The sequence below is a fragment of the Wyeomyia smithii genome, chromosome 1, assembly GCF_029784165.1.
Source record: "Wyeomyia smithii strain HCP4-BCI-WySm-NY-G18 chromosome 1, ASM2978416v1, whole genome shotgun sequence".
Lineage (NCBI taxonomy): Eukaryota > Metazoa > Arthropoda > Insecta > Diptera > Culicidae > Wyeomyia > Wyeomyia smithii.
Window position 1 is genome coordinate 63,041,001 of NC_073694.1, and position 16,815 is coordinate 63,057,815.

The window sequence follows — 16,815 nt, forward strand, 5'->3', positions numbered from 1 at the left end:
GGGAGCATGTTTTACACATAATCTTTATCGGATGTGGTGTGAATTCGCGAGGTTATGTCAGTTTTAACCACCAATTTGAGAACGATTCAGGAAAAAAAGCGCAAAAGTAATAAACGAAACCACCTGAAAACCCTTTCCGTGTTTGCGGTTAACTTTTCCGTCCAGATAATTTATTTCGGTATTAGGTTTCTCCGCTACTAAGCGGAGACAACCGTGCACAAAACGCTTCTCATTACATTAGCAGCTATTACTATTAGGACATACACTTAGCCATCCGGGAAACGGTTGTCATTCTGTCAGTTCTCTCTGGCATGCACACATGCACCACGAGGGAAAAATGGAAACGAAAAACTGGCTTGCAAGTTTTCCACCAGCATGTCAGCTGCACTCAGTACAGCTGAACTTCATTGTCCTCCAGTACTTTTCACCGGCATTAGCGTGGCAGTCGCAGTTTTCCCTCCCGCCCCTGAGGGCGTCGGTCGGTTGTATGCAGGGGATGCTGTAAAGGAAAGGTCATCGCTGCTCGTTTTGTCACTAGGACTTTTATGTGACACAAATTTTCTTTTCTATGTTATTTCTCTCTTGCTGTATGAATGTGTTTGGGAGTGTGCGAAACGAGCAGTCCGATTCGCGTTCCGTTCCGTGGACTTCACTGCTGATGTGGTGTAAATGCAGTATTTCCCACTAGACCCCGAGGGGTCTTGATTTTCAGACGACGATGATGACGATGCTGTCAGTACTGGAGAACCAGGCAGTCAGTTTGCCGTTGCGGGTGGCATACTTGCTGAGTAATATATTCATTTAAATGGCAGCCAACGGTAATGACGGGGATTTTATTCTGTTTTTGACTACCGCACCCCTACTGTGGCGCGGTGGTTTGTACGACATGCACATTTAGACCGAACAAGCATCCCAATTAAGTGTGCGAAAATGAGGTTGTAAACAAGTTGTGTGCGCAGTGCATTAGGGGTTGTGAGTTTAGGGTATTGTTTGACTGCCGTGTTTGAGCATTGTAATAATTTTCGTTGCACTCGCCAATAGTTGATGAAATTCCCATTTGCTTTACCAGACAAAATTTGAAAGCTCAACTTTACAATTAACTGACGAGTGAAAAAGTTTTCTACCACATATAATTTAGATTTATCTACCACCACGATTGTTGGTGTTTTCACGTTCTGTTGTATTTGCAAAATTTTAAAGATTCGCAAAGAACTGTGATGAAATCTATAACCAAGCTTTGACTAGAATTACTTATTATTATATTATGATATTCATTTCTTTTTTCCAGTGGACATTGAGCAGAACGACATGACGTCACCGGAACCGTCCACGGGTTCCTTGGCGCACGCCAAATCGGACGCAGTGCAAACGTCAAATTTTCAGACCGTTTCGGCAGGACTCTGTCGGAATTTGCTAGCGATCCAATGCAGTCTGGTGGCGCTAGTCTACTTCTATCGGCGGAGTTCGGCCACCACTTGGTATTCCCTTACGTCCCAGTCGTAATTCTCACAGCAAAACAGTCATCCCTGTCGTTGTCATCGCCGAATCGCAGTCGCATCTCAATTGTTGAGAAAATAATTTTTACAAAGGGCAGCTATCTCGAGTGTTAGAACATTGTAGAAAGGTGAAGTGAAAATAAAACAAAAAGAGAGGATAAATGTAGACGAGAAATATGCACAACGCAGCCAAACAAACTACGAAACGACTTAAATAGTAATGGGACGGATTGCGAGACGAGATGTGTGGTGAGTATTAGAAAAATAAATAGTGTTTTTAAATAGTTTGTTTGACACGGCACGATACAATTTATGTTTAACTGAACCAAGTACATTTTTTTAATTCTTAATTAGCAGGGAAAAGAGGGAGGCCTTTTTTTATTCTCGCGGCCGACTACGAGCTAGTGGGGATTTAAGGTGAGAGGAGGGGTGTTATAATTTTGTTTTTAACTATTTTATATTACAGAATGTATTCATTTGTACGTGGCTAACCAGTGATGTTCTATTTGAGCAGATTTGATCTGAGGTGTCTGCGTAAACATAGAGAAGCCGAGTCTTCGTTTTGGTGTCTCCAGCCGAATGTATCATTCTCTTTCAGTTTGTGACAGAAATTGTATTCTAGCAAATAGATAAAAGAAATCAAATTTTAATGCCAGCATTTTTTATAAACCCGAATAGCTGTGTCATGCACTGGAGATCACCGCTTCCCAGAATGTCTCTAACGGGTACGTTCGGTTGTTTTCCTCGGGCCCGAAGGCAACCTATAAGCTCGGACCTAGCACCACAGTATTCGGTACACGACCAAACAACATGCTCGATATCATGGTAGCCATCGCCACAAACGCAGTGATTACTGTCTACATGCCCTATACGAAAGAGATGCGTGTTTAACGTATAGTGATTGGACATAAGTCTGGATATCACGCGAATGAAGTCCCGACCTACATCCAACCCCTTGAACCATGCTTTCGTCGATACCTTAGGAAAAATGGAATGTAGCCACCGTTCCAGTTCATCTGAGTTCCATGATGATTGCCAACTGTTGAGTGTTCTCTGACGCAAAATGCTATAAAATTCATCATAAGCAATTGGTCTTACATAAATATCGCCATCAATAGCACCCACCTTAGCTAAAGCGTCAGCCTTTTCATTGCCCGGAATAGAACAATGAGAAGGAACCCACGCTAAGGTAACCCGGTAATTTTTATCTGTTAAAGCACTTAAAAACCGCCGTATTTTCCCCAGGAAGTACGGGGTGTGCTTCACAGTCTTCATCGATCGCAGAGCCTCAATGGCACTGAAACTGTCTGTGAAGATGAAGTAGTGGGCTATGGGCAGGGTTTCGATGATCCCAAGAGAGTACTGAATGGCAGCAAGTTCTGCGACGTACACGGAAGCAGGAGTATCGAGTTTGTAGGAGGTGGTAAAATTTTCGTGGAAAACACCGAAGCCAGTGGACTCATCTAGATTAGATCCGTCAGTGTAAAACCTTTTATCATAACTAACATGTTTAAACTTATTGGAAAAAAGTCTTAGGGTTCTCTTGGGGTCGCAATTGATCCGGGATACCAGAAATGTCTTGTTTCATGGTGGTGTCGAAGAATATAGCATTATTAGAAGTATCTAAAAGTGCGACATTGGAGGAATCGTATGAAGAAGGATTAATATCTTGAGCCATATAGTCAAAATATAAAGTCATAAATCTGGATTGAGATTGAAGGTCGACCAACCTCTCGAAATTTTCAATTACTAATGGGTTCATAACTGTGCATCGAATAAGCAACCGGTAAGAGAGATTCCAAAAACGATGTTTCAACGGAAGAATACCCGCTAGCACTTCAAGACTCATCGTATGGGTCGACTGCATGCAACCTAAGGCAATACGCAAACAACGATATTGTTTTCGTTCCAGTTTGATCAAATGTGTGTTTGAGGAGCGTGAGCGGAAGCAGAAACACCCGTACTCAATTACAGACAATATCGTTGTTTGGTAAAGCCTTAGAAGGTCTCCTGGGTGGGCTCCCCACCAGGTTCTGGTAATCGTACGAAGAAAATTAATCCTCTGTTGGCATTTTCGTGTCAGATACCTAATATGGCTAGCCCAGGTGCATTTAGAGTCGAACCAGACCCCGAGATAATTAGCGACTAAAACCTGAGTGATTGTTTTACCCGTTAGTAGGAGCTGCAGCTGAGCTGGGTTATGCTTCCTAGAAAAAACGACCAGCTCAGTTTTCTCCGGAGAGAATTCGATACTCAGCTTAAGAGCCCATTCAGACAAATTGTCTAAGGTATCTTGCAATGGTCCTTGCAGATCGTTAGCCTCGCTTCCAGTAATGGATACAACGCTATCGTCTGCAAGTTGCCGTAGCGTGCATGAATTTGCAAGACATTTATCGATCTCATTGACGTAAAAATTATATAAGAGAGGGCTTAAACATGAGCCCTGGGGAAGGCCCATGTAACTAATTCGGGAAGTTGTCGAGTCGCCATGTGAGATGCTTTTCTGACAACAAATTGAGCAAAAAATTATTCAAATTTGGTGAAAGTCCCTGCGAATTAAGTTTCTCGGTTAAAACTTCAACAGAGACAGAGTCAAAAGCCCCCTTAATGTCCAAGAACGCAGAAGCCATTTGCTCTTTTCGAGCAAAGGCGAGTTGAATTTCGGTAGAAAGCAACGCTAGGCAATCGTTCGTTCCTTTGCCCCGGCGAAAGCCAAATTGAGTATCTGAAAGTAACCCATTTGTTTCGACCCATTTGTCTAACCGTAAGAGGATCATTTTCTCCATTAATTTCCGGAGGCAAGAGAGCATAGCAATCGGCCTATAAGAATGGTGATCGGAGGCGGGTTTTCCGGGTTTTTGAATAGCAATGACTTTTACCTGGACTGGAGGCAGTTGTGCGGAACAATGTTTAGCTTAAGGAAATTTTTTTTTATTCTCGCTTATTTTCCGTCGGTCTGGTTCCGCCACTGTTGTGGCCAATCACCGACGCCCAGGGAGGCGACTCCACACCCAGGACCCTAACTCACGACCCGTTTATTAACGGACCGGCGCCAACGGCTTTACTTCCTCATGCGATGGAAGGCGTGATCCCAGAGATTTTTTCGCCTCAGAAAATCTCCCGGTGTCGGCTAGGATTGAATCTAGACCAGTTGGGTTGGTTGTGAGTGGATCACGCCACCTCCCAACCATTGACACCTATGTCGGCGGTGGGATTCGAACCCAGGCGTCGAGCGTGGTTGGCGGAGACGTTACCAACCACACTAGGCCCCCGCTCAGCTCAAGGAACTTGTTGAACAAGTTCAACAAGCGTCTTTTTGCAGAGTCGGGTAGATTCTTTAACAAGTTGAATTTAATTCTATCCAACCCTGGAGCTTTATTGTTGCACGATAGGAGAGCCATTGAAAATTCCAACATCGAAAATGGAGGCTCTTCCGTAGCTACTAAAAACGCGTCGCGAAAGGTCTTCTGTTCGGAGACAGAGTCCGGACAGACCTTTTTGGCGAAATCGAGTTTCCAGCGATCTGAATACTCCTCGGACTCATTCGAAACGTTACGATTCCGCATGCGCCTGGCGGTATCCCAAAGAGTGCTCATCGCTGTTTCCCTCGACAACGCGTTCACAAACCGCCGCCAGTATCCGCGTTTTTTGCTTTTATCAAACTCTTCATTTGTCTATCCAGTACATCGTACTTTCGGAGCAAATCGATAGTGCCTTGTTCTCGGAAGGCCAAATACACCGAGGACCTCCGCGCGTACAGGTCTGAGCACTCTTTGTCCCACCACTTGGAGGGAGGGCGCCGTCTAATCGTTACCCCGGGTATCGGTTTCGTCTGAACTTGTGTCGCGGCGTCGATGATCAAGCCAGAAAGGAACGCGTATTCTACCTCCGGAGGAAGTTCCACGTGGGACTCGATTCTTTGCGATATTATGGTCTCATAGGACTTCCAATCAATGTTACGTGTGAGGTTATACGCAATATTGATTGGATCCGTTGGAGTTGACCCATTAGCAATTGAGATAACGATTGGTAGGTGATCACTACCGTGGGGATCGTTGATTACTTTCCACTGGCAATCTAACGCTGGTGATGTCGAGTAAAGGGATAGGTCAAGCACGCTTTCACGTGCTGGAGGATTAGGTACACGTGTCGCTTCCCCAGTATTCAAAAGTGTCATATTGAAGTCGTCGATTAAGTTACAGATTAAAGAAGATCGGTTGTCGTCGTACAGCGACCCCCATAGCGAACAGTGAGAATTAAAATCTCCCAATATCAAAAAAGGCGCGGGAAGCAACTCTGCTATATCAGTGAGTTGCCTCTGTTCAATCCGCGCGGATGGAGGGATATATAACGAAACAAAGCATAGGTCTTTTCCATTCATATTCGTTTGAATGGCAACGACTTCAATATTCGAGATCGAGGGGAGGTCGATTCGGAAGAAGGAATAGCACTTTTTAATCCCTAAAAGTACCCCTCCACCGTGTGAGTCTCGATCTCGACGAATAATGTTAAAATCGTGGAAATTGAGTTGATCGTTCGAATTGAGAAAGGTTTCACAGAGCGCAAATGCGTCACAATTGTATGTATTTATTAAATGAGAAAATAGATCGAATTTGGGGATGATACTTCTGCAGTTCCACTGTAATACAGTTATAAAATTCCTAACCTCTTTCGCCGTATTAGTCATCGAAAGATATGATAGCTGAAATGAGGGGCCAAGTTGCTGCTAGTTGCTTCAAAAAGGTTTTCACTGTAGGAAGAAGGGCAAGAAGAATATTTTGTAGGGGATCTGGTATGTTGAATGTTTTAAATATCCAGTCCACAATATCAGAAAATTTTATGAACCCTGTTTCTTTTGTATCTTCTGATCGAGGAATGGGTGCACGAGGGGTTTTTGGTTCCCCAGGAAGCGGTGGGTACTCCTGGTTTGATTTAAAATTAAAACCGGGAGGTACTTGCTTCGGTTTTTCTTCACCGCTTCCTTTTTGTGTTGGCTTATTGGTCATTCCGCTAAGGGTTATCTTACGACCTTTGCGAGAAAGATTAGGAGAGTTGATCATTCTCCTCTTCCTAGATCCTTCTAGCATGGCATAAGAACACCCTTCGACGGGATCGTCAGATGTACCCTCATCGGTTGGCAAAAAGGAAAAGATGTTTCCTGTCGAGGGTGGCTCAGCACTCTTCAGCATTTCTGCGAAAGAGCGCTTTGATCGTTCCTTGAGGGAACGCTTAATTTTTTCCTCGCGCTGTTTGTACGCGGGACACGCCGAAAGGTCATGCCGAGTTCCCTCGCAGTAAAGACACTTTTCAGTATTCTCACTGCAAGCGTTCTCAGCATGGTTGCCTCCGCACTTGCTGCAGCGTGCCTTGTTGCAGCAGTAGGTGGCTGTATGACCTAACTGCTTGCAGTTTTGGCAATGCATGACCCGCGGTACGAACAGGCGTACAGGCAGACGAACCCTGTCCAAAGAGATGTAGTTCGGCAGTGCGGATCCGGCGAATGTTACACGGAAGGAATCCGAAGGGAGGAATTTCTTCTTCCCTTCTTCGATGTATACTCAATGCAATTGCTTGACATCCAGTATCTTTACATCTTGAATCAGGGGGTTCTTGAAGCAGCCAACCCCGTGACGCAAAATGTCATCGACCGTTAGGATTCCTTCGGTAACCACACCGTCGATCTCCACGTCCTTGGCAGGGATGTACACGCGGTACTCTCTCGTGAAGAGCTCGTAGCTAGCAATTGCGTTTGCTTGCTTCAAGCTACTCACAACAACTCGCAGTTTGTTCGGTCTAACCTTTGTAATTTCGGTTACGTCCGAAAACTGTTTTGCCAGGTCCTTGCCGATTTGAATAATATTTAGAGGCTTCTTCATGGGCCTGAAGTAAACTACGAACGGACCTTTCGAAGCATCTGGGTAAGCTTTCACCCGTGTTGCCGGTACCCTTGGTACGGGGCTAGGTAGCGGGGAAGGTAGAGGGGAATTGATGGGAATTGATAATAATAATAATAATACAAAAAGCGGTGATTCTTGGGACCTGCAACACAGTTCGAAGGTTCCTGAATCATCATAACTGATCCATCGAAGCAAACGACGTTAGGATGTAAGTTAACTGGTTAATGAGATCCACAGAGCCTAACCCCTTTGGCATATTTGATAACTCGGGGTAGGTGAAATTTTCCAGCAAATCTGCTGAGAAGTGTCAAAATTCTACAATAATAATAATAATAATTATTATTATAATAATAACAATAATAATAATAATATTAATAATAATGATAAAAATTCTAAAGTGAATACTTCACCGAACGTCTAAGTCACGACCTCACGGCTGATAGTAGGATTAATCGAGCGTCTCCGCAGAACAAACAATGACGATCCAGCTTCGTGTTGTGACACAGTGGCCGTATCCTACACGCGACCTTGTAGATGCCACTTGTAGTTGACTTGTAGTTATCGCGCAGCACAAGAACTAATCGACAAAAAAAAAAACACCCTTACGAAGTTGTGTATTGTTATTTTGCGAACTCAAACGGGGATGAACAATTTGCGTGTAATCGAGACGAAAGCAAACCAACGAAATGTAAAAAAAAAAAAATAGTGTTTTAATATTAATATTAACCTTCATTGAACCCTTGTGTGGGAAACCACACAAATGAATTTTGTTTTGATTTTTTTTCGAAAACTTCTCGATCGATTTTGATGAAACTTCTTGACAATTCCTAAACCATCAATCTTACCCAAAATACATTTTCTCCAAGGGAAAAATATTTTTGGTTGATGAGATATTTATAAACTTACGTTGTTTACCCTGGTGTGTGGATTTCCACACATACAACACTCGAATTTATTTTGGACAAGAAACAACTTAATTTTGCCCCAAACATATTATTTTCATTGAGTGCTTTCATACCTGAAGCTATAGGTACTAATTAATCCTGTTTCAAAAATCGAATAAGGTGTGTATGTGTGCGGAAGTATGTGTATGTGTGTTTATATTCATTCTTACGACCAATATATCTCGATTTTCTCAGCAACGGCTGAACCGATTCTATTGTTCTTAGTCGCGTTTTAAAGAGCTTAAAGTCTAGCTAGTTGATAGAAAATATCGTTTTGATCCGAAGGTTCATTCAAAAATGACGTAACAAAAGATGATCAATTTACATGGGAACTGATAAACTAATTGATTTTTTTTTTCAACGGTTCGACTGATTTTAGAAATGTATAACGGTGCATCTTTCAATTCGCATCAAAACCAAATCAATCAAAAGGCTACGTGGGACATGTGTAAAAGTATGTGTTTATTTGTTTCATCCCAGTGTGAGAATTTTCACACATATGGGTTACGAATACGCTAATGCTAAAAGTACCTATTTAGTAATTCCACAGCCTGGTTGAGCAGTGTTCAACATTTACACAGTTTTATGTCTTCTGCGAGACAAGTATACACGCACTTTTAGGTATATTGAAATAAATTTAGAATGGATCTCCCGAAATGGCTAACAAGCCAGTCGTCGTGGGTTCGAGTCTCGGCTCGGGAGAAACTGTTAGTGTTAGTAGGATCGTAGCGCTGTCCTTTACACTAAACATTTGACTGCGAAGTCTGTGTATAATGAACGAATCGGAATGTAGCACCAAGGCTTTGCTTACTTTACTTAGCATAGATTTCAGAATATTCTTACGAACATTCCTAGCACCAAATTGCTTCATTTGGTCAAACCGATGTTAGGATTTTTTTTGTTCAATTGCTTTCATAGCATGTTTAATTGGTCTCATATCATGTAAACACGTTTTGTTTTGTAACTTTTGCATGAACCATCGGATCAAACAAATGTCCGATGATGACCTAATGGCCTCCAACTTCAAGCCCTTCTTATTGCAGCCAAAAAAATCAAATCAATACATCCATTGCTGAGATAATTCAAATGTATTTTTCAAGATTGTTTTTGTACACTACGCATAATATCATTCAATTAGTTACCTCCAAGATACTGCAATGTACTAGGCGTTTCCACAAGTTTTGTTTTGTTTTTTCTTTTCAACGTACCTCTGGAAATTATCATTTAATTTTAAGTATATTTTTGAATATAAATCTACCCTCCAAATCCTAACAAACGCATCTAGCACCAGAAGGACTCAAATCAGTCAAACCGCTGACAGAAAAAATCGATTAGTTTATCAGTTCCTATATAAGCTGACCACATTTCGTTACGTCATTTCTGAATGAACCTTCGTATCAAAACGATTTTTTTTCGTCAAATAACTAGACTTTTAGCTCGTTCAAACGCGACTAAGAACAATCGAATCGGTTCAGCCGATGCTGAGAAAATCGATATATTAGGGTCGTAAGAATGAAAATATACACACATACTCATACACATACTTCCGCACACATACTTCCACACACATACATACCTCATTCGATTTTCGAAACAGGATTATTTGGTACCTATGGCTTCAGGTATGTATGCACTCAATGAAAAAAATAAGTTTGTGGCAAAATTAAGTTGTTTCTTGTCCAAAACAAATTAGAATGTTGTATGTGTGGAAAACCACACACCAGGGTAAACAACGTAAGTTTTTTTTTGGATGCAATGAAGGTTAATATTACATTTTTTACATTACATTTGTTGTTTAAAATCTATTCTACATTTCATTCCGTGTATATTCCAAAATAAAGAGGCCATACATTCTTATTCCTTAAAAACTTAAAAACTCTTCACTTTAAATACTGGGTATGCAATGTAGTACACGCAACTTTCAAACCATGTATAATCAGTTAAAGAATTTAATGAATTGCTTACTTTGGTGAGGTTGAATCAGTGAGAGAATTTCTACAGTGCAGAAACAATAAGAAAATTCCCATATTGCACACTCACTTATAATACTTGGATTAACGTGATCTAAAACTGTTACTAACAATGTCTTCCAAACACTGAGAGTACAACAGGCAAAAAGTTCAAATATTCGTAATTTTAGTTTCACAGTAGAAATTTCAAACTTTTAGGAATTTTAAACTGTACTGCACTGTGGTTAAAAAAAAGAAGCTCAATTCCTTAGCGTCTTTTGCCTTCATCCTAACTTAATGGTATCTTCGAGACAGTTCACAGACGACGGGGTGGCGTTGCAAAATTTTACTTTTCAATTTTACAGTTTAGAGAATGGTGTCTTTAGCTGAAATTTAGATAATGTAGTCACAAAATATTTTGCCTAAGACACCTTTCTTCTGACTTATCTTATTTCGGAGATAAACTATTTCATATCAGATTAGTCCATGAGATCTTATTTTTTAGGAATCTTCCCAGTAGGAAACTGTAGCATTTAGAAGGCATGAATGTTCAGCATATATTTGCATTTGAAAACAAAACATACAACTTTATTTTATAGAAGACACAAAACAAGATAACTAGACCGAGCTATTGCCAAAAAATGACCTCAAAATCGTTATAATTTTTGATATACTTTCTCAATACAGGTTTTCTTTGACATACTATCTTCATAAGATATTTAGTTCATAGAAAACATGAAATAATGACCACAAGTACGTTCGGTGTGTTTTCGGCTGAGTTGTTTAGTGACAAAAAGAACGACTTTATTTTTTACTGTCCGACGTTTCGTCATTGATCAGTGACATCTTCAGGGGAAACTGCGAGGATTTATCAGGAATTAGTGATCTGTTTTCACTAATCGTTAACACTATTTACGGCGATTCGGAGTACATTCTATAATTATGATATTTACAAAAAAGCGCGATTATTTTCAACTTAAAATTATTTTAAATAAACTAAGAAATCTATTAGATGTGATTAATGTGAATTCACAGCGGAGGTGGACAGTGACGTTATGGAGAGTAGTTTGGTTCAAGGAAATTGGACATCAGTGTGAAATTTGGAAGACAGAAAAGGAGGTAATGGGGTTACTAGTTGGCGTGAGGCATGAGACCAGATGAAACTGTTGCGTAAGCTGTATTGAGTTCATCGAGAACGACTCGCTTGTTGACAGTTATATTGATCTTGACAAGGAATAAACAGGATATATGTAAGCAACAGACACAATAGCCACTGACAAGTGACAATTAGCTTGGCCATTCGTAATTGCAACAACTTGGATTTTCAAAACAAGACCACTACACTGTATTCTTTTTTTACGCGATTGTTTTTTACGTGATTTAATTATGCACGATTTTTTTTACACGTGTCGGATAATTTTATCTAATGGACGCGATCTTTTTTACACAATTTGTTCAAAATAACGCAACTTTTTTACCCGATTATTTTTTGTACGGATGCATCAATCGCGTAAAAACAGAATACAGTGTATTCCTTGATGAATCCCCACAGTTTCCCCTGAAGATGTCACTGACAGGTTACGAAACGTCGGGTATTAAAAAATTAGGTCGTTCTGCTTCTTGCAACATCTCAGTCGAAAATACACCCAACGTACATAGCAACTTCACAGCCGAAATCTTTTTTTTTTTTTTCTATATGCTACATTCCGATTCGGAACTCGACCTTCTGTTTATTATACACAGACTTCGCAGCCAACTGTTGAGTGTACAGGACAATTAAGGGGCTAGCGCTACGATCCTACTGACACTAACAGTCTCTCCCGAGACGAGACTCGTACCTACGACGACTGGCTTATTAGGTCATCATCTTACCTCGAGACCAGCTGGGAGAGATGAAGCCGAACTCTTAGCAACTATTAATAACAACAAGTAAAAATTAGGAGCTCGGCTGTTAGTGGCGCTACAAAATCTAACTTTTCAGTATTGCACTTTAGAAAAATGGCGTCTTCAGCAAAGTCTTCGGAGGACATTTTTCTTCTAACTTTTCTTGTTTTGGATAAACAGGGTGTTCAATAAGTTCGGATACAACCGTTCATTGTTGTGTAGGTTTGCGTCATGTGCATTCTGTGTATTGGTGACAGCTTAAGACTCAAATATAGGCTTACCGACGCACACGGTGTCGACTTGCAGTCATTTGTTGTTTGTTTACCACCCACGATGGAGGAGTACCGTGACGTCTCGTAGTAAAATACTTTTGCGAGGTGTTCGTGTTTTCTGCTGAGAAACTCTTTGTCTTGCAACAAACGCACAATGTCCAAAATAATGAGCTGTGTGCGCCGATATCGGCTAGCATCCCCACGCTTACAGAAACATCTTACAATTTCAGCGCGCCGCGTTGGACATGATTTGAGGCCGTATTTAGGCATGGAAAGCTTCCACTGGTGTTTATCGAGAAAAAACGTGATAATCACCGCTGTGTGCTTTCGATGTTCTGGAGAATGTTGTGGCCCCGGCACTTCGGTACCTCTACGGGAAGGTTCATAACGTCCTTCAATATCACGAATATCGTTCAAGCGTGGTTTCGGGAGAATTTGACTGACCTCCTCTATAAGATTTTCTGGCCTTGCATCTCCCCGGACATGAACTTCCTTGTATGTATAGTCCTACATGCTGGCCAAGCAGATTGAACATAAAGTGAGCATTATAGACCAATTTAAAAAGCGCTTTTCTACGATCTGGGACGAGAAGCCGATGGATCAGGTCCGTGCTGCTTGCGATTCTTTTGAAAAACGTCTCAAGCTCATCTTACAGCATAAATGGGGGGTGCTCCCAGCTAATATGTTGTAAAAAGTCTCAATAAACACTGCTTGATCGCACGCAGGACCCTGTATCATTGTTTGTTTTTTCCACTGAACGAGCATTTTTAAGTTTGTGGGAGATAAAAACTCACCTGCTTCAAAAGAATATCACTTCAGGGATGCTTTTACGTTGCGGAATATTATGAAGCGGATGGCAAATTAAAACACATTATGTGTTGCGTTTTTCACCAAGAAAATGTGACTATGATGTTATCGGATATCTAGCTGTTTGTTCCAGCTATTTTCTATAGAAGACGTCCACGATTCCAATGTAAGACACTCTAGTTAATCGGTACGAAGCTAAGCGTTTGCCCGAGTGCGCGGTCGGTGGTCATACCAAAGCATACATTAGTTCCTTGGACGTACGCTTGCTTATCGTGCCGCAACTTTCCTTTTTCTTCAATCTCCGGTACTCCAGATAATCCAACAGAACTTGGTCCTTCTAATCGATATTCAGATCGTATTTCACTGCCAACACCAAATGATAACGAATAGTCGTATATCACACCACAGGGAAGTATATCTCGACGTAGTTCAGACTCCAGAGCTTCGTGCCGTTGAAAAATCCCAATTGGGGAGAAAGGTTGTCACCAGAATATACTTCATAGCCAACAAAATCTTTGTATTGGGTAGTAGCACTCCCGTCCCCTGGCGCCTTGGCTTTTGTTGCAAATCAGCTGACCTACCGAGTTGAATCGGTCACGTATTCCCAGCTGCATCTGCATGCTACGTGCTTCGTCACCTGAGATCCAAGTATTTTCAGGTGTTGCAGATATGTCTTACTTCCGGAACACGCATCCTCCAACGGTTTGTTCCACCCAAACTTAGTCAAGCCTTGCATCGTTAAGCATGCACCGTGCTTCCTCCTCCAACCAATGTACGGTCCGTACCTATTCTGATCGGGCGTATATGGACACTTAGTTTGATGCCGGATACCTCAACGGTCCAGGACTCCTATGTTGACGTTCTGTGTCCCATTGCCAATGCGCAGAAAAATTACCTTTTTCCGCTTAGTCTCTCAGCATCAGTTTACAATTCCGGAATGCTTCCAGGGGTGGCTTTTCCGCTCGAAAAAGTGCGTTGCTGTATTATCCCTGGATGTAATTAAAAAGCGACTTCTTTCAAACGATGGTACCTCCACAGAATCGCCCACTCGGAGTGCACCAGCTTCAGTAGGCAACTCCAATCTTGAATCACTAAAGGAAAATGAAAATCCTGCCCGCTCACTTCAGCCTGAATAAACTCACTCACAGCCTCACTTCAGCCTGAATGCGAGTTTATCGCCATCCATGATCACCATTCGTGGGAGGCGAATGTTAGTTCCTCTTGAACTTCTATCTGTCATATACTTGGTTTTCAACGCATTGATTTCTAGTCCTACTTTGCTAGTTTTTACTTTTCCTGGCATAGAAGACAGCAGAGACTATGAGTTGATTACCTTTGCTGAAAATCGAGCCTCTTGTTTTGATGTTCGCTCGTTGGATTTCACCCTCAAGAGCAATGTCAAACGACGAGCATGATGGTCCATCTCCCCGTCTCAACTCTCTGCACACTTCGAAGGTATTTGAAAGGGTCCCGATACACACACGTAGCACATCACTCGGTCGAAGGCAGCTCTGAAAAGTCGTGTTCGGAAATTATTTGCCATAACTGGTGTCGATCGATTATGTCATGGGTTAGCTTGAAGTCCACGAAGATGTGATGTGTTGGCATGTTGAACTCGTAACATTTTTGAAAGATCTGCCGGAGGTTTAGAATTTGAAATAGAGTAGCCAGTGCTTGTGTTAAGCTCGCTTCATACTGCCCTACGAAATTTTTTGCTTAACGAAATAAACGATGGAAAAGGATCTTTGAGAGAACGGTCCAGGCAGTGTTTATCAATGTTATGCCATGAAAGTTGCTACATTATAATCAATCTCCCATTTTTTACAACTCTTTTCATCCATTCCTGCGGCAGTCTCTCTTCCTCCTTAAGCTTAGAACTTACCCGATTAAGTGCTTTTTCACCATATTAATATAGTTATATGAGCGCCAGATACTGGCGCTTCTTTCTCCTCATGATCATGGTCAAATTTTTACGAGCTCATCGATATTTGACCGTGTTTCCTCTTCGTGGCGACGCTTAGGTTGTTTTATGCAAGCTCTTTTTTTCCTTTCAATACTTGCTGGCGTTTTCGTTCAAACCGATCATGTTAACGTTTTCTCTAGTGGTTCTTTTTTCGATGGTCAGACCCATGTCGAATGTTCCAGGTTCTATTTCCCTAATTGTTCGTAGGGTAATTGCCCCCAACTTAAATTTAGCGTTCGAGAAAACTTGTTTCCTAATACATCTGCTTGTCTTTGTTTTTAAAGGTGGCGGGGAAATCTGCTCACAGGCACCTGAGGAGAGAGCTCAAAGAGTGGGGTTGAATTTATTCGAGCCCGCTAGGACCCATCCAGACTCCAACCCTTATCTTCTAAGTATTACGTCGGGAACATGTTTTTTGTGCTTCATGCATTCGCTTTACTCTTATACCTCATAGCTAACCACCTGGAAACTACTTCTGGCATGTTTATGGTTAACCCACTACACACGTGGTAGTTTCAGGACAGTCTGAGAGACGACATCACAATCCGCGCTCGGATATCCGGAGCTTTACACATCTTCTGAACTAAGTTATCCGGAGTAGTGTCTGGTCCACTCACTATCATCATGTCACTCCTCGCACGCACAAAACGAGGCCATACAAAGAAGACATGTTCGGCGGATTTGTATCAGGTGGAAGTTAACTTCTCCATGGCACCTCCCGAAATATCAAGATGCCTACCCTTTGCTGCCATCTGATTATCAAGAATAATCTTCTGGTACATTGTATGCCTAGTGTCACGTTGAGCGAAACACTTTACATCTACCTTATACATCATGCTGGACAAGACGAAGATTGCGTCATATTACACTGTTCAATATGCACTGGCTATCCTCAAGCACACGAGCTTAATGGTACTTTCCAGTTTCCCACGATAATTGTTAGTACCCAGCGCACACTAGCCTCACCATACCTAGATATGGACGATACCATGTTGACAAAAAGTTTCCGCTGCTACCGCACACGGCAGCGCTATTTAACATCATTCGAGATAGTGCTGCAATAGGCCCTCTTAGAGGCATAGTTGACGTGGCTCTGAGCGTAAGCTTGTCGTCAACCATAACCCCCAGAAGGTGCAGAACCCGACTCGAACCACTTCCTCTTGCTCTGATTTACGGTTACTCATAACCGTGACCTCTGTCTTGAAGTGCGCTAACTCCAGTTTGCTGGAGTACATCTAGTCCTTGACCTTTCGTATGCAGTGCGCTGCCATGAACTTGACCTCTTCTATCAGTCGATACCGTAGATCTCCAGCGTTATATCGTCCGCATAGCCGACGATCACAACCCCTACATGGAATATTAGCTTCAAACAATTTATCGTACATGACATTCCCCAACATCAGGCCCAGGATGGGTACTCCAGTGATGGTTAGAATGCACTTTTGTAAACTAGTACTCGATAACGGAAGTAATTTTCCGAAATCTTGTTCAATTACACCGGTACATGAATACTCCTGAGCGCGAGCGCTATTGAATCCCAGCTGTCACTATTGTACGCAGTCCCCGTACCTTGCTCACCTTCAAGGAGTTGGTAATCAACACG

At 41.9% G+C, this 16,815-nt stretch overlaps 1 protein-coding gene across 10 annotated transcripts in view; it reads left to right on the plus strand.

Moving 5' to 3' along the window:
• The window catches only part of LOC129726403 (uncharacterized), a 513,997-nt gene that overhangs the window by 358,546 nt on the left and 138,636 nt on the right, over nt 1-16,815 (plus strand). For all 10 annotated transcript variants that reach the window (XM_055683104.1, XM_055683076.1, XM_055683040.1 and 7 more), the window contains one exon: nt 1,289-1,745. In XM_055683104.1, the coding sequence (XP_055539079.1) occupies nt 1,289-1,503 (215 nt within the window). In that variant the 3' untranslated portion in view covers nt 1,504-1,745. The remainder of the gene's footprint in view (nt 1-1,288; nt 1,746-16,815) is intronic.